This window comes from Equus przewalskii, chromosome 21 (assembly GCF_037783145.1).
Source record: "Equus przewalskii isolate Varuska chromosome 21, EquPr2, whole genome shotgun sequence".
In the NCBI taxonomy this organism is placed as follows: Eukaryota; Metazoa; Chordata; class Mammalia; order Perissodactyla; family Equidae; genus Equus; species Equus przewalskii.
Genome location: NC_091851.1, coordinates 43,708,629 through 43,724,543, shown reverse-complemented (window position 1 = coordinate 43,724,543; position 15,915 = coordinate 43,708,629). Strand labels below are relative to the sequence as shown.

The 15,915-nt window shown below is 56.8% G+C and overlaps 1 protein-coding gene across 1 annotated transcript in view; it reads left to right on the top strand.

Annotated features, from left to right (window-relative positions):
* Window positions 1–15,915, top strand: part of BMP7 (bone morphogenetic protein 7) — an 86,956-nt gene that overhangs the window by 29,554 nt on the left and 41,487 nt on the right. The window contains exon 2 of the mRNA XM_070589620.1: window positions 3,022–3,214. Within this exon, the coding sequence (XP_070445721.1) occupies window positions 3,022–3,214 (193 nt within the window). The remainder of the gene's footprint in view (window positions 1–3,021; window positions 3,215–15,915) is intronic.

The following is a 15,915-nucleotide window of genomic DNA, read 5'->3' as shown; positions in this document are numbered from 1 at the left end:
TCCCTGGGGTGCAGAGTGGGGGTGCCTGGGCACACACTAACTGCTCCCTGGGGTGCGTAGTGGGGGTGCCTGGGTGCACACACTGACTGCTCCCTAGGGGTTGGGTGCCTGGGCGCACACACTGATTGCTTCCCGGAGATGCAGAGTAGGGGTGCCTGGGCGCACACACTGACTGCTCCCTGGGAGGTCAGGATTTTCCCCAGGAGTTGTTGCCTCACGTCCCTCTCGGTCTCCTGCAGAAAAGCACTTGAGGCCATGAGTCATCCGCAGCCTGTGCCCATCTCCTTCGTAGGACAGGCTCGTCTCCCTCCGCCACTCCTCCTGGCATAGCCTTAACAGGCTCCCTGGTGCAGTGCTCTGGGAGAACAGCTTGGCGGTATTACTAACACTGAACGCAATCCCGCTTCTAGGTCTGCCTCCCCCATTCACCAAAGCACAGGCACCAGAATGTTCACAGCAGCACTGCTTTAAGAGCCCCCAGTTGGAAACGGCCAAACGCCCCTGAGCTGTAGAAAGGATAAATGGATCATCGTATCATCAAACTGTGGAATATTATACAGCAATGAGGATGAGTGGACATGGCAGCAGTATGGATGAATTGCAGAAACTCTGCTGAAGTAAAGAAGCCAGCTACAAAAGAACGCGTACTGTATTGTTCGAAAACAAGCAAAGCCAACTCATGGTTTGAGACTGGGAGAGAGAAGGGGCGCAGGTGGTCTTCTTCTTCTTGGTCTGGGAGGGGCTGCCATGGGTGGGTCACTTTGTGACAGTCCGCTGAGCTCTACACACGTGGTCTGTGTACATACTACACGCATGCTGTAACACGATGAGAAAGTTCCGGCAAACGAACGAACTCTTCCTGCTGAGCTGTCAGCCCTGCCACCGAGACGCATGGTTAAGGTCTCCAATTTGGGTGGGACCTGGGTTGAGCCCCAGCTCTTTGACCCTGGGCAAGCCCCTCAGCACCTCTGGGGTCTCCCGTGCATCCCCCACCAGTGTGGCATGGTGCTCACCTCCTAGGGTGACGGGAAGGCTGAATGAGCTAGAAGGGTGACAGAGGACTGGCCCAGGGCATTTCCACAGTGAGAGAGTCTGGACTCTTTGCCATGCTGCCTCACCCTGGGGTCCCCTCCCCAGGGTCGCCTGATTCCCAGTGGACTGCACTTCCTAGAGCCTGCCACAAAACGTCTTCCCTCCTCGCCTTCTCTACAAATCACACTGGGGACCAGCGACGTCCCCGTCGCCATTCTTGGCCATTGCATCTGCTGCAGGCTTTCAAATAGGTCGGGTCGGAAGAGAAGTGTCCTATGTGGGCACACGCCGGGGCCGGGCGGGCGGTGTGTGAGGACAGCCATATCGGAGGGACCGGGGAAGGCTTCTGGAGAGTCCTTTCCTCCGGCCAGCCCTCCACACGTGGCCCAGCTTCCAGCAGGTGCAGTTCAGAGGTCACCTTCCCGAGGTCTCTCCAGGGGCAGGGTCACTCCTGTGCCCAGAGTCCCCTGACCTCGAGGACTTCACCTGCCCCCTCTGCCCTCACCCCGATGTGTTTTGGAACTATTATTAAGGTTTAAAACAGAATTTCTTTTTTCTAAAGGGAGACCTGTAGGAAGGGCCCTCGGGCCGCCAGTGACGGGGACCTCTTCCTGGAAGGCAGTTCCATCCTGCCTGGAGCCGCCCAGCCAACCCAGCCCCAGAGCTTCCTGGGCTCATGAAGCTGAGGCTCGCTGGTCCGGTTTCTCCTCTCTTCTGGCTGAGCTGGTCCGCCGTCTCTCACTATCTCTCGGGTTCCGCACCCCACAGGCAGGAAGTGGAGATGGAGCTGTATCTCCCAGGAGATGAAAGGCCCTACAGATGCTGCAGACCTCCCTGAGCTCAGCCCTTCTACCTCTTTCCAGGACTTGATGCTCCCGGCTTCATCCCTGCTCCATTTGGTCCAAAGGATATGTGATCCTTGGGAAGCGCAGGTCCCCTCCCAGAAACTCTGTTCTTCGGCTTTTATCCACGCAGGTGTTTATCGTCTATGAAATGAGCGTGATGTCTTAGTGTAGTATCTGCCAGTGTCAGGGAGGAGGGCTGAGGCCCTTGCCTTATTTTGTCCTGAAGTCGTTTTCAGAAGCATCCCTGACTCTGCCATTCACTTCTTTTTCTGCTTTTAGTTCCAAGACTGTGATTGTAAACCCTGGCTGCTATTAGAGATACCTGGGGTGTGTTGAAAAGACAGGTTTCTGGGCCCCCTCCCCACAGAGGCTGATTCAGTTGGTTCAGAGGGATAAGAAGAGCAGGATGCTGGAGCTCCTGTGTGCCCATCTTCCCACCTCCGTCTTCAGCAACGTTGCTTTGGTAGCTTGAGATCTGCCACGATGGGAACTGGCAAACACCACAATCAGGTCCCAGAGAGGGTTATTAACATTTACCGGCCCCCCACTGGCCCAGGGCACCAGTGTTCTTTCAAAACTCCCACGGTGATCTTCTCATGTGGCCAGGGCTGGGCGCTGGCCTCGGATACCCCACGATGGGACAGTAAGGTCTGTGTTCTCACAGTTGTCCGGCCTTACGGGAGGCGAAGCCGTTTGCATGAATGACATCACGTAACTCACTTCAACACGTGAAGGAGGATTATTATCCCCATTGTTTAGATGAGGAAACCGAGGGCCAGATAGGTTCCCTGACACCTCGTCTGGGCCTCACATCTGGTTAGTGGCTGAGCCTGGGTTTGAACCCAGGCCTGAGCTCCCGGAACCTAGTCTGTCCAGGGCCTCTGGGATGGCTCGGTCTGTGCCGTGCTCTTCCCGGCAGGCCAGATGCAGAGTCCTTGCCCTTGTTATTCAAGGTGACTGTGGGGTCTGAGCCTGTGGCCTCTGGTCTGCAGCAGGTCAGCGTGAGATGGGCAGTTGGCACCAGGGTTGCCGGCAGTGGCACGTCTCTGTTTCGCGTGGGCAAGGTGCTTGGACTCGGAGGCAGGGGAGTGAAACCTAGTTCCTAATGAGCTTTTGGTGCCCGTGTGCTCTCTTCCCCTTTCAGTGGAGCACGACAAAGAGTTCTTTCACCCGCGCTACCACCATCGGGAGTTCCGGTTTGATCTTTCCAAGATCCCAGAAGGGGAGGCCGTGACTGCGGCCGAGTTCCGGATCTACAAGGATTACGTCCGGGAGCGCTTCGATAACGAGACGTTCCGCATCAGCGTGTACCAAGTGCTGCAGGAGCACCTGGCCAGGTGGGTGCTGGTGCCGGGAGGGCTGCTGAGCCTCCCCCGGCTACAGAGGGGAGGCAGGGCTGGTGGAGGGCGGGCCCCTTTGGGACAGGGGCAATCACAGAGTCTCCCACCCAGGAGCGCCAACCCTGTGCCAGGCCCTGTATGAATGTCTGTTCTAAATAAGGCGTATGGTGTGTGTGCTGTTTCCTAAAGCTATCACCCTCAGCGGATCCAGTTAGGGATAGGGGTTGGCCGGGGGAGCCGAGGCTATGTGGGTGTCTGTGGGTGGTCTGGGTCTGGCTTGTTTTGGGGGGCATGGAAGAGAGGGGGATGGGGAAGAGGAAGAACATTTTATGGGTCTGTTCCGTCCCATTCATCACTCTCAAACCCAGCGCGTGATGTCAGGCAGCCAATGACAGTGGCCATTTGTAATACAACGTGAGGCGATTAAAACCCCCAAACCAAAAAGAAACAGGCTGAGAACTCTCAGCCTTCCAGAAATCATGAGGTCAGGAACCACACGCTCATGTTGAAAGACTTTAATTTCTTGAGACCCTTTGATTTCAACGTCTTCTGAAAGGCCAGAAGGCTAAGAGAATGTGCTGGAACATCTTACAAGCACATTCTAAAGTCCCGAGGTGGACGTGACCACGTGGCCGTCCCGGGTGGCTGGGATTTTGGACGTATCAGGCTGATGGTATTCCTTGGTGATTAATGGAAGAAAGGTGGTGTGGGCACCTCCTTCTGTGGGGAAGTTCTAGCATCTTCGGCTGGACCGGGCACCTGTTACCACATCTGGGGCCACAGGAGCCCTGACCACCTCCTTTGCTAAGCACGCCATTTTGGAGGTCTCCTTAAATACTAAGAAAACCAGACTCTCCTTGGGTGTTTCTGACACTCGCATCCGTCACCTCGTTTCACGTTCACTACAGCCCCCCGAGGTGGTGCCTCCTTTGTGAAATGGAGAGAATTAAGGCCTAAACGCAAAAGGTGTGTCACTTCCTGAGGCCACCCAGAGCGAGCATGGCCAAAGCAGGATTTGAGCCCAGGCTTATAAAATATATTTCGTCTAAAAACTCGTTTTTGAATAGTAAGACACGTTCACGGTATAAAATTCAAAAGAGAGAAAAGCAGCGACAGTGGAAGTGGGCTTCTCCCCACGCTGCGCCCAGCGCCCACCCCTCGGGCAGCCTCTGCCACTGGCGTCTTGATTGCAAATGTGTTTGTGCTTCTGCATTTTCACAAAGGGTGTCTCGTCGTACGCTCTCGCCCGCACCTCGAGACGGTGAACCCGGACGGTCCTTCCATGTCACTTTCAAAGGCTCCCTGCTCTGTGAATTACCCACTTCACTGTGTGGGTTGCCGGGTGCTTCTCCAGTTTCCTGCGAGCACTTGGTGGGTCTCCATTATTGACCGCGGGGTAGGAGGGGGATAACTTTGTCGGCCCGTTATCTCACACTTGGCCTGTCTATCAGTCGGATACGGTTCTAGAAATAGAATTGTGGGGTCAGAGGGCGCACACGGCAGTAAGTGTTGGATTTTGCTGAACTGCTCTCCTTGGAGGTTATGTCAGTCTATGCTCCCTCCAGTGACATACAGAAGGCCTGTTTCCTGTGTGTTCTCCCAACACCGTCTCTTATCAGACTGATTTGATTGCTGTCAGTCTGATGGGCAACAAATGGCAGCTCAGCGTGGATGAAATTTGCATTTCAGAGCCCCACGTGAATGCGCTGCCCTGTTCTGCTTTCCGCTAGAGAGGATGGCAGGCCCTCTGGAAGGGGTGGTACGGGAAGGAAAGAGGCTGGGGCCCAGGGGAGGTGACAGACAGCCTTGGCAGTCACCTCTGAATCTTACTAACGGCACCCAGCTGCCCCAGTTAACCCTGGCGGGCTGTGCCCTGACCCCCAGGCCCAATTACAATAAGCAGCATGGAGTTCATCCTCGGGGGGCGGGGGGTGACATATTTTTGCTCTGAATGCTGACAGATCCCCCAGACTCTCGAACAGGAACGTATGTTTGACTTTTCTCCTGAGGGCTGATTAACTGGGGTGAGGTGGGTACCCAGAGCCTGTCAGTAGGACTCGATCGGCCCATTGGTGCAAACCCCGCCTCCTGCTCACGCCCTGGGCCTCTAGGTAGGCTCCCCAAACCTGCTCCGAAATCTCCATGATGAGGTTCAGCCTCAGGAACGCAGCTGCCCCGAGAGGTTTGGCTGAACTGAACTGGAGGGGTTGGCTCAGTGTCACCTCCGCGGCTCTTCCTCCGAGTTCTCGGTGCAGGAATGTGTCCACCCTCCCTGGCTGGTGGCCATTGGGGTCGGCTGGGATGCTTCCAATGCTGGCCCCTCCTTCCCATGAGCGAGAGCTTGCTGCAGGACTGCCAGCATCCTCAGGCACTGCCCTTGATGCGAGAGGTGTACCCACGTATTGGTGCGACACCTCCTGTGCAGGCCCACTCTACTCCAGGCATTGGGAACAGACTGGAGACCCTGCCATGAACATGGGGGGCACGGCGCCTCCTTCATGGCCCTGGGAGGGAGATGGGAGCCCAGCGGTTCATTTACTCTGCCAGCACTGAGCACCTCTGTGCCAGGCGCTGGTCTCTGAGCTGGACTATGGGAGCAAGCCGGATCGGGTCACGAGAGCAGGGACCTCGTCTAAAATGTCGGCAGAGGGGTGTACTAGTGTCCTGGGGCTGCCCTAACAAAGTGCCACACACTGGGTGGTTTAAGACAATAGCCCTTTATTCTCTCCCAGTTCTGGAGGCTGGAAGTCTGAAATCAGGATGTTGGCAGGGCCCTGCTCCCTCTGCACCTGTGGGGGTGGGGCTGGGGGTCCTTCCTGCCTCTTCCAGCCACTGCTGTTCTCGTGGATTATCGGCATTCCTGGCTTCCAGCTGCGTCGCTCCAGTCTCTGCCTCTGTTGTCACACGGCTCTGCCATCTCAGGGCTTTCTCTTCTTGCACCTCTTCTTAGAAGGAAACCAGTCATCTTGGATTAGGGGCCCACCCTGCTCCAGTGTGACCTCATCTTATTTAACTAATTACATCTTCGAAGACTTGGTTTCCTAATAAGGTCACAGTCACAGGTACCAGGAGGACTTGAGCACATCTTTTTAGGGGATACAATTCAACCCAGAAGAGGGGGTGAAGAAGACAGGCAGTAACCAAGTAAGCGAGGAAATCAACCGATGGCCTGATGAGGTGATGGGTGGTTGAGCCAGGGACGTTTGAATGATAACAAGGACCTGCAATTTTGCGGGGGGGAGTGTCTCGGGGACTGCGAGGGGCGCCACCATCCTAAGGCGGGGCATGCTTGGGTCCTAGGAAGGAAAGAAGGGAGCTGATGGTGACCACTTGGTTCTTCCTTAGATGAAGCACGGCCTTTGGCTTCCCCGCCAGGCTGCCAGCAGCTGCTCCTGTTTGTGCCTATGTCAGCCTGCTGACTTTGTGGGTGCTTGGCTCCATCATGGCTTGAGATGGCTACCTCCTCCACTCTGCCTTAGATCCATGCGGTGGATGCAGAAGTCCTGGGCAGGGGAGAAGGCCTGAGTCACTGTGGTTGGAAGAGGGAGGGGCAGGACAGCTGTCCACGGCTCCCTGGCAGGCAGCCCAGGCGGGTTAACACAGTGCCCCCCGCGAGCAGCGTGGCCGCGGGAGATCTCTGGGGATGCCCCTTCTGGCTTGCTGGGAGACTAAGTCCCTTGTCAGTGACCCTCTGAGCACCTGCTGTGTGCCGTGCACCAGTGGAAGTCACCAGACCCAAGTCCCTGCCCTCTAGGAACCGACATGGGCTGACATGGCAGGTGCAAAGTGTGGAGCAGGGCAGGGAGTGGAGTGAGAGGCAGGGGAGGGGGTAAGGGACTGCTGTCTTGAGATTTCTGAATTTCCGTTCTATATTTGAAAGAAGGAAGCAAGGTCCTCATTCTCCAGAAGTTAAAAGGTTATAATTTTTGTTAAAAAATTATTTATTGGCTTTTTTTCTGGGTGAGTTGTTTTGTTTTTGATTCCAGAAGCAAAATGAGCCTATTATGTAATTCCCCAAGTGGGATAACCCAGTTACTAAGAGTGTGGATTCGAATACCAACACCATGTACCAGTGTGGCCTTGGGAAGTAGGAACCCTCAGAACCTCAGTTTCCTCCTCCATAGCATGAGGGTCATAACTGAATCTGCCTCCCAAGGTTGTGGTGAGGATAAAAGGAGTTGACATACCTTCTTAGAACATAGTAAGTGCTCAATACAAGTTCACTAATATTATCATCATCACCACCATCACTGTCACCACCATCACCATCACATCATTACCACCACCCCATCATCATTATCACCATCATGCACCATCACCATCATCATCCACCACTACCTTCATCCATCATCCACCATCACCATCATCATCACCACCATCATCCACCATCACCATCATCCACCATCACCATCACCATCATCCACCATCACCATCACCATCATCCACCATCACCATCACCATCACCATCATCCACCATCACCTTCACCATCATCCACCATCACCATCACCATCATCCACCATCACCATCATCACCATCACCATCATCACCATCACCATCACCATCATCCACCATCACCATCACCATCACCATCATCCACCATCACCATCACCATCACCATCATCCACCATCACCATCACCATCACCATCATCCACCATCACCATCACCATCATCCACCATCACCATCACCATCATCCACCATCACCATCATCCACCATCACCATCACCATCACCATCATCCACCATCACCATCACCCACCATCACCATCACCATCACCATCATCCACCATCACCATCATCTACCATCACCATCACCATCACCATCATCCACCATCACCATCACCCACAATCACCATCACCATCACCATCATCCACCATCACCTTCACCATCATCCACCATCACCTTCACCATCATCCACCATCACCATCATCCACCATCACCATCATCCACCATCACCATCATCCACCATCACCTTCACCATCATCCACCATCACCATCATCCACCATCACCATCATCCACCATCACCATCATCCACCATCACCTTCACCATCATCCACCATCACCATCATCCACCATCACCATCACCATCACCATCATCCACCATCACCATCACCCACAATCACCATCACCATCACCATCATCCACCATCACCTTCACCATCATCCACCATCACCATCACCATCACCATCATCCACCATCACCTTCACCATCATCCACCATCACCATCACCATCACCATCATCCACCATCACCATCATCCACCATCACCATCACCATCACCATCATCCACCATCACCTTCACCATCATCCACCATCACCATCATCCACCATCACCCACCATCACCATCATCCACCATCACCATCACCATCATCCACCATCACCATCATCCACCATCACCCACCATCACCATCATCCACCATCACCGTCATCACCATCACCACTATCATCATCGTCACCATCATCCACCATCACCATCGCCATCATCCACCACCACCATCACCATTGCATCACCATCATCATCATCATCATCCTCATTGCAGAGACTGGAGAGAGCCCTTCTTAGGAAAGCGGGGAGCTCCGGGTCCAGCTGTGGCACCGCCGTCCCCCTCTCTGCTAACTCGCTAATTTTGCCATCTCAGCTGGGATGAAGGCCTGAGCTTGTGTGGGGGTGGGGGTGGAGCTCTTGTTTGCGTTTTCCCAACCTGGGGCCATGCATCTTCTGCGAGCTGCAGGCCTGGCCTGATCTGATGCCCTGGATAAGCCCACATCTGGCCCCTGCTGCCCGCCCTGCTGGTTGGCCAGCCTGCTTCCCCTGCTAGGGGAGCCCTGGCCTCTCTGCTGCTGGCTGCCCAGCTGTGCAGAGCTGGGACATCTGGCTCCCTGGCGAGCCTCTGCCTGAGCTCCAGGAAAGCCCTGAGGGTGCCGGGGATTAGCCGGCTTTGGGTTGGCCTCGGTGTCTCTCCCCTTGTGGCAGCCACTTTCCACCGAGTCCTCTTGATCTCTCGGAATCCAGATTAAATTCCGATAATGAGCCGAGCTGGAGGCCTTCCACGGCCCTTGGGCCCTGCTTGCAGCACGGCCCCAGACAGCTGGAGAGGCATGCTGATGGGCTGTGGGGTGGGTGGGACCTGAGAGGCAGGTCTGGGGATGGTGGTCTTGGCTCCAGGGGCCTTGCTAGGAGGATCGTGGTGGGGCCGAGGGATCAGAGTCTTTCCCTCCTTTTCTGAACCCCAGGCCCAGGGCCAGACCAGCTGGGGCCCGGCTTCCCGGAGCTACACTCATGTCTGTCCCCCTTGGCTCAGACTCCAGTTCCAGCTGAAAAAGAGGGTGTTGGAGTGGTGGTTGTACTAGTTAACCGGTTTCATTTGTGGAACCTGGACTGAGCATTTTCCATCCTCACTTCGCTACCTCCCCCCGTGGGTCCCAAGCTTGCTCCCTGCAGCGCTGCCCCATCTGTAGGGGACGTGGTTGCTGTGTGAGTCACCCCTGGGGGCTGCAGGCCAGCCAGGACAGCAGAACCTGCAGAGGGAGTCAGTCATGGCCAAGGCTGAGATGATGTTGGCAGCTGGATGCAAAATATCCCTTGGTCCGTCTCAGGGACTTTGATTGCCAGGAGGGTGACCTCAGAGTGGTCTCTGGGGCCAAGATTGGATCAGCTGCTGCCTGAGTCACTCTGTGGAAGGGGGAGCTGTCCCCATGACGGGCCAGAGGGGAAGGCTGCTCGCCAGCCTCCTTCAGCCCGAGGCAGCCCGCGGGGCAATGAGGAGGGAGGGGGCGAGCACTGTGCCCCGTGCTGCCCGGCTTGTGGGCGCACCTGTTGCCCACAGCCCCATGAGCGGCCCTCCCCAGGGCTCCCAGCCCCCCGCGTTGGGGAGATGTCGAGGGTCTCAACAGCCCGCGCCCCCGGCCCAGCAGGAGCACACACGGCTGCTGCGACTCCCGCCTTCTCTGGAGAAGGAAGCTCGCTCAGAGCTGCCTGGACCCGAGCCCAGCCGATCTGTGCCCTTTACTGGCTCAGCTCAGTAACACGGCTCCCCGCGGTCAGGGGAGAACTGGGGTACCCGGTCAGCCAGCTGGGGTGGGCCTTGAGCTCCTGCGTTTCTGATGAGCTCCCAGGGGTGCATTATGATTGCGATCTGTGGAGGCGGGTGAGAAGGTGCGGGGGTGCTGGGTGTTGAGGTCATCTGGGTGGGAGGGCATTGCAGTCCCTGTACCCGGGGCCCCAGGACAGCGGGTCATTGGACGCCTCCCCATCTTCATCGGGTGAAAGGTTAGGGGCTTGGTAACACGACTCTGACTTTTATCTGACTTCGTTCACCGTGAGCGTGTCTGGGCAGAGGGACACGGTCACACTCCAGAGCGCGTCCCCACCCCATGCTCCAGGCTCCCTGTCGTTGGGCGCTTACTGGATGTGACTGCGCGCCAGCACTTCAGCTTCTTCTTGTACCTTGAAACCATCCTACAGAAGACTTCCTATCCCCTTCTCCAGGTGGTAGAGACAGGCTCAGAGAGGTGAAGTAACTTACCGGAGATCACACAGCTAGAAACTGGCAGAGTTGGGACTTGAACTCGGGTCTTAGACTCCAGTGCTCACGTCCCTGGCCCCGGCCGGACCCCAGTGCTTCTCGTGTGTACTGTTTCCTCACTGGGGGTCAGGCAGGGCGATGTGAGTCCCGGGCTGTGGTCCTCGCCCTTGGCTGTGCAGTAGTATCACCTGCAGGGTTTTTACAGCTGTGGAAACATCAGAGTCTGGGGGTGGGGCTGTCCATCAGGATTTCTTTAGAGCTCCTAGGCGATTCCCTGTGCAGCCAGGGCCGTGAGCAGCTGGCTGACATCTCTCTTCTCTCTCACCTGTGAGCCGTCTTATGAGCCGAGAGAAGAGAGGGGAGAGATCGCCCCTAGTCCAGGCCCCCAGGTTCCCCTTGGCTTGATCTCTCAGGGACAACTGTTTTTCTCCCACAGGACGGAGCCCAAAGTGTGGTCCAGGCCCCGACTGACAGTCCGAGGCACAGGGAAAGGGCTGGCTGAGGGTGGAGATCTCTGGGCTCTGACTCCTAAGGCTTCTGGAGCCTTCTTGCTGCTCTGGAGGCCTACGTGCCTGATTCTGCGTCTCCTGGCTTCCAGCTCTCCCACTACACCCCAGCCCCAGGCTGTGAGCTCTGGTTTTGAGCTGCGTTCTCAGGAGGTGCCGGTTCAGCTCCCCGGTCGCCTTTTCAGAGGGCACGGGGGAGCAGCTAGCTGCCAGGGCACGGCCGGAAGGGCCCAGAAGGTCAGAGGAGAGCAGACCAGAGCGCGGCCCGGTCAAGGAGGCCTTGGCACTTTTCCCTGCTGCCTTTCTCTAGCCCCCGTCCAAATCCAGGCAGAGCTGCTGGAGTGTGAGCGAAGGGTCCTGAAGGCCTCTCCGTTTCTCTGGGGGTCCACTTCCATGTCCACAGGACACTCTGGGAAAGCCTCTTTGCCTTCAGCGACACCCCGATGGGCAGGGGCGGCAGGCTGCTGGTGCCGTACAGTCGGTGCGGGTCGAAGCACCGTCGGCCTGCCCTGCTCAGCATCCTGGGACCAGATGGCCCGCTGGCTTCCTGTCCTGCAGGCCAAGGCCATCTGGTGGACCTGGTGGCTTTTTGATCTTTGTGTCTTCTGTTTCCTTCCATAATTCATCCCCAAACTGGCTTTGCAGGGAGGACGTGGGCCGCAGTCGGGGCGTTCGTGGTGATGGATTCTGTCTGTTGAGCACTGGAGTGTCGAGGGTGCGAAGCAAGTCACGGGCAGCCTCTAGTGCTCCTCGTGACAACCTCGAGGCGTCTGTGTCCTCCCGTCTTGTGGATGAGGTCACTGGGGTACAGAGCGGTCCATGACCCTCCCAAGGTGACACACTAGAGGCGGAATTCAAAGCCAGGTAATAAGTAAAATGTCAGGTGCTGTGGCCCCAGCCCCAGGATTCCGACGCTGTTGGTCCTGGTATCTCCTCGGCACGGATATTTTTAGCTCCTCAGAGTGGACTTGCCTGCTCCTTTGAGGATCTCAGGGACCTTGGACGAGTCACTTCATCCATTCAACGGGGGGAGACTCGTCTCCTGCTCCCCTCCTGAGGACAGTGCTGGGGACGTGCTGGTGGGGCAGTGTCGGGTCCCCCAGTTGAGTGGATGGGAGCTGGATGCCTTTCCGGGAGAGGAGCGTGCAGGTGACGACATCAAGGAGCCTTACAAGGTGCCTCGTCTGCGTCCAGCCATTGGGTCACTCCACGTGGACTCGGCGCTCGCTGCCTCTGAAGGTCGGGTTGAGCAGATGTCCCCGTAAAGCGGCCACTCCGCTCCCCTTGCAGACCTGCCTGTGGGCAAGGCTGCTCGCTTGGCATCTCCATCCCTTTGGCCTATGCCTTCCAAATTCGCAGCGTCACCTGCTCGCTCAGGTTGTCAGATGCCTCCCCTTCGATGTCACCTCCCTGAATTGAGAGAAGAGATGGCTGCCTTCGTGAGCAGCAGTGATGACAAAGCAGATTGTCTTGGGCGCTTACCATGCAATGGACGCTCTGTACTACTTCCTGTCGCAGCCCCAAGGGAGGGGCCGTCACCCGCCCAGTTTTACAGACAAGGAGACTGAGGCACGTGCCAGGTTGGGATTAAAGAAAGGAAGCTTGCGTCGGTTCCTGTCACATTTGTTTTTCTTCTTTGACTAGTGGATACACATGTTCCTTTCTCTTCATGGCAATCCTGAGAATTGAGCAGTGGTGGGGAAACTGTATTTTCCACACAAGGAAACTGAGGCAGAGAAGACAAAAGACCCGCCAGCTTGTCCCCGCAATGCCGCGCAGCGAGAAGGTCAAGGCCGCTGGCTTTGGAGACACCTGGATCCGCCTCTTGCGCCACCACTTGGAAGCTGCGTGAACTTGGGCAGGTTGGGGACCCTCGCTGAGCCTCATGGAGTGTCAGCGGAGGTCGCAATGGAGCTGCGTTGACCGTGTGGGTGCTCAGCGGCACGGGCAGCGATGGACACTCCGGGAGGGTGGGAGTTTGCCCTGTTCTGCTCACTGTCGTTTCCTTTGCACCTGGAGCCTGGCACACCGTAGGCTCTCAGTAAAGCATGTGTGCAGGGGCAGATGGAAGAACCATCGGGCCTTCCTCTAGGGCGCCGTCCTCCTCAGTCGACAGATCCTCTTGCAGCGAGTGAGGCGTTTCCAGCACCTGCGCAGTGCCTGCACGAGGCGGTGCGTGGCAGGTACCGGTCGGCTGAGTGTGTGCCAGCCAGGGAGCTCTGGTCCCTCTTCTCACTCTCCCAGCATCTCTAGCCGTGGGCCGGTCCTCCCAACAAACCTTCCAGCGTGTTCTCTCTTCCAGAACTGAAACCCGAGAACGCCTCGTTTGCAATCTTCCTTCAGCATCTGAGCCCAATTTCCAAAAAGTGAAAATTGCCCATAATTATAATACTTCTCGATCTCAGGGAAGTTTCCCTCTGATGATTGTAATTATATTATTTAGAACTTGTATGCCAGTGGGCACCCAAGGGTGGACTGGTTCTCATCTGCGAATGGGGGGCTGTCAGCGTGGGTGCCAGGGCCCAGGTTCCCTGTGCTGGAATGAGTTCGGGGAGAACCGGCTTCAGTGTTGGGGGCTGGCTGTAGCACTTGATCCGGCGATTTAATTCCAAGAGCACTTCATGCTTGGGCGTCTGCTCGCCTATAGGAGCCTCTTTTTCCAAATGTATGAACATCTGTGTTTCATATCAGGGCTGTAATTGCTTTAGCCTTTTTGGCAGGAGACAAAGAGAAGGACTATTCTTCAGTTTGGTCGTGAGCGGTCATCTGTAGCTGGGAAGAAGAGCGTCTGCTCAGACATGAACCCGGTAACGATGGGGAGGCAGGCTCGCCGGGAAGATACGTTTTAGAGGAGTCAACCGTGGTAGGGAAGTGCTTGGCTAGTGCACGTTCCAGAGGAAGTAGGCATCTGCTAAAAGCCCGAGGTTCCTCCGAACGCTGGTTCTTCCTCTGTCTTCTGGTCGCCAGCCCCCCGTCACTGCCATTTTCTCCTTATTCCTCCACAGTGCCGTGGCTTTGCGTTTTGCCACTCTGAGAATGGAGGCAGGAAAGCTGACAGCTGGCCTGTGTTCCAGCACGCAGGCCGCCACTCCCCTTCCGCACCCAGGGCAGGCATTGCCAATGGAGCCCCGCACTCCTTCCTGTGAACCTGGACTTGGCCTGAACCCTTGTGCAGCTCCCCCGCGTGAGCAGCCACTGCTAGTGGAGGGAAGTGGCCATCGAGTGAAGCCTGCTGGTCACTGGTCTCAGGGTTTCCCTGAAGCCCAAGGTGGAGGCATGGGGGAAGAGTGCCCAGGAAGGTGGGCGACTGGGCCAGGGGGCAGTGCCACGCAGAGTCCCGCAGAGGGTGACTTTGTCTCCCTCCTCCTGCAGGGGACAGAGTTGCACCCCTCACCCCAGGCAGGGGTCCAGGAGCTGAAGTGTTTGTACGTCCACATCCGCCAGTATCATCTAAGGCGGGTTTCTCAATCCTGGTACTCCTGACGTTTGAGGGGGACTGTTCTGTGTGGTGGGGCTTCCTGTGGGCTGTGGGGTGCTGGCAGCATCCCTGGCCTCTACCCACGAGATGACAAGTCACGACAACCCAAAACGTCTCGAGATGTTGTCACAGGTCCCCTGGGGGGCAGAATTGCCCCTGGGTGAGAAGCTCTGGGAAGGAGGGGAGGGATGTCAATGCCTGGGCACTTCCACTCTGATGCTCACAGGTGAAGTGGGCATGGCAGCTGGGAGGGAAAGCCCACTGGACAAGCCCCAGGGCATGCTGCTGGCCCTGGCCACTGGCCTCTCCCAGAGGGCTTTCTCTGCCCTTGCTCACGGCTTGGGAAACACCACGCTGAGCTGTGTTCCGCAGCATCCCCGAGGGCCTGGCAGGTGTGAGCCCCAGATGTCCCTGTTTCGGCTTCTTTCCAACCCTGCCTCACTTCCTGCCCTCCTCCAGGTGGTTCCTGGGGTCACCTCTCAGACAAACTACTGGTGTTCAGCCCTTGACTCGGATCTGCTTCTGGGGGTTCCCAAAGTATGACGGGAGATGAGGGCATCCACGTGGCCGGGCTGTCGGGGTTCAGTGGCATGAGGTGCATGTGGCATCTGGCCCAGCAGGTGCCTTCCAAGTGCCGGCCCTCTCCTCTGCCTCCCCCCTTCCTCCCAGCGCTCTGATTGAGGATCCAGTCAGAGGGGAGCCTTAGGCACCCCCGACTCCACGTTGTTCTGACCTGGCCTTTCTGTTGAAAATCTTGGAGTTGTCATCGCAGCACTTGCTTCTGGCTGCAGACTCCTCTGTCAGGGTCATTTCCTCCCTCCGTCATCTGCCCGATGCCCTGAACTTTTTTGCCTCCAGGTTGGGAACCTTAAAACAGCCTGTGGTTCTGTAAAAAAAAAAAGGGCGGAAAGATGACCCAGCATGAACACTGTGTTTGCGTTGGTTTGTTTATTCCTTGAGTGTGCGTGAAAGAGGCTGCATTTACCTCATTCTATTTTGGTCTGGAGCTGGAGGCTGGAGGAAATGGGGCAAGCAGGGAAAGTCTCGAAAGATGAGTCTCCCCTCCCTGGCGTCTCGCCCGCCCACCTCCAGGATGCCAGACGCTCTCAGCCGCCCAGCAGCGTGGGATTTCCAGGGCTGCTTCCGAGGCTGCTCGGGGCTCCCCGCTGGCCTGGCTTTTCTGGGGG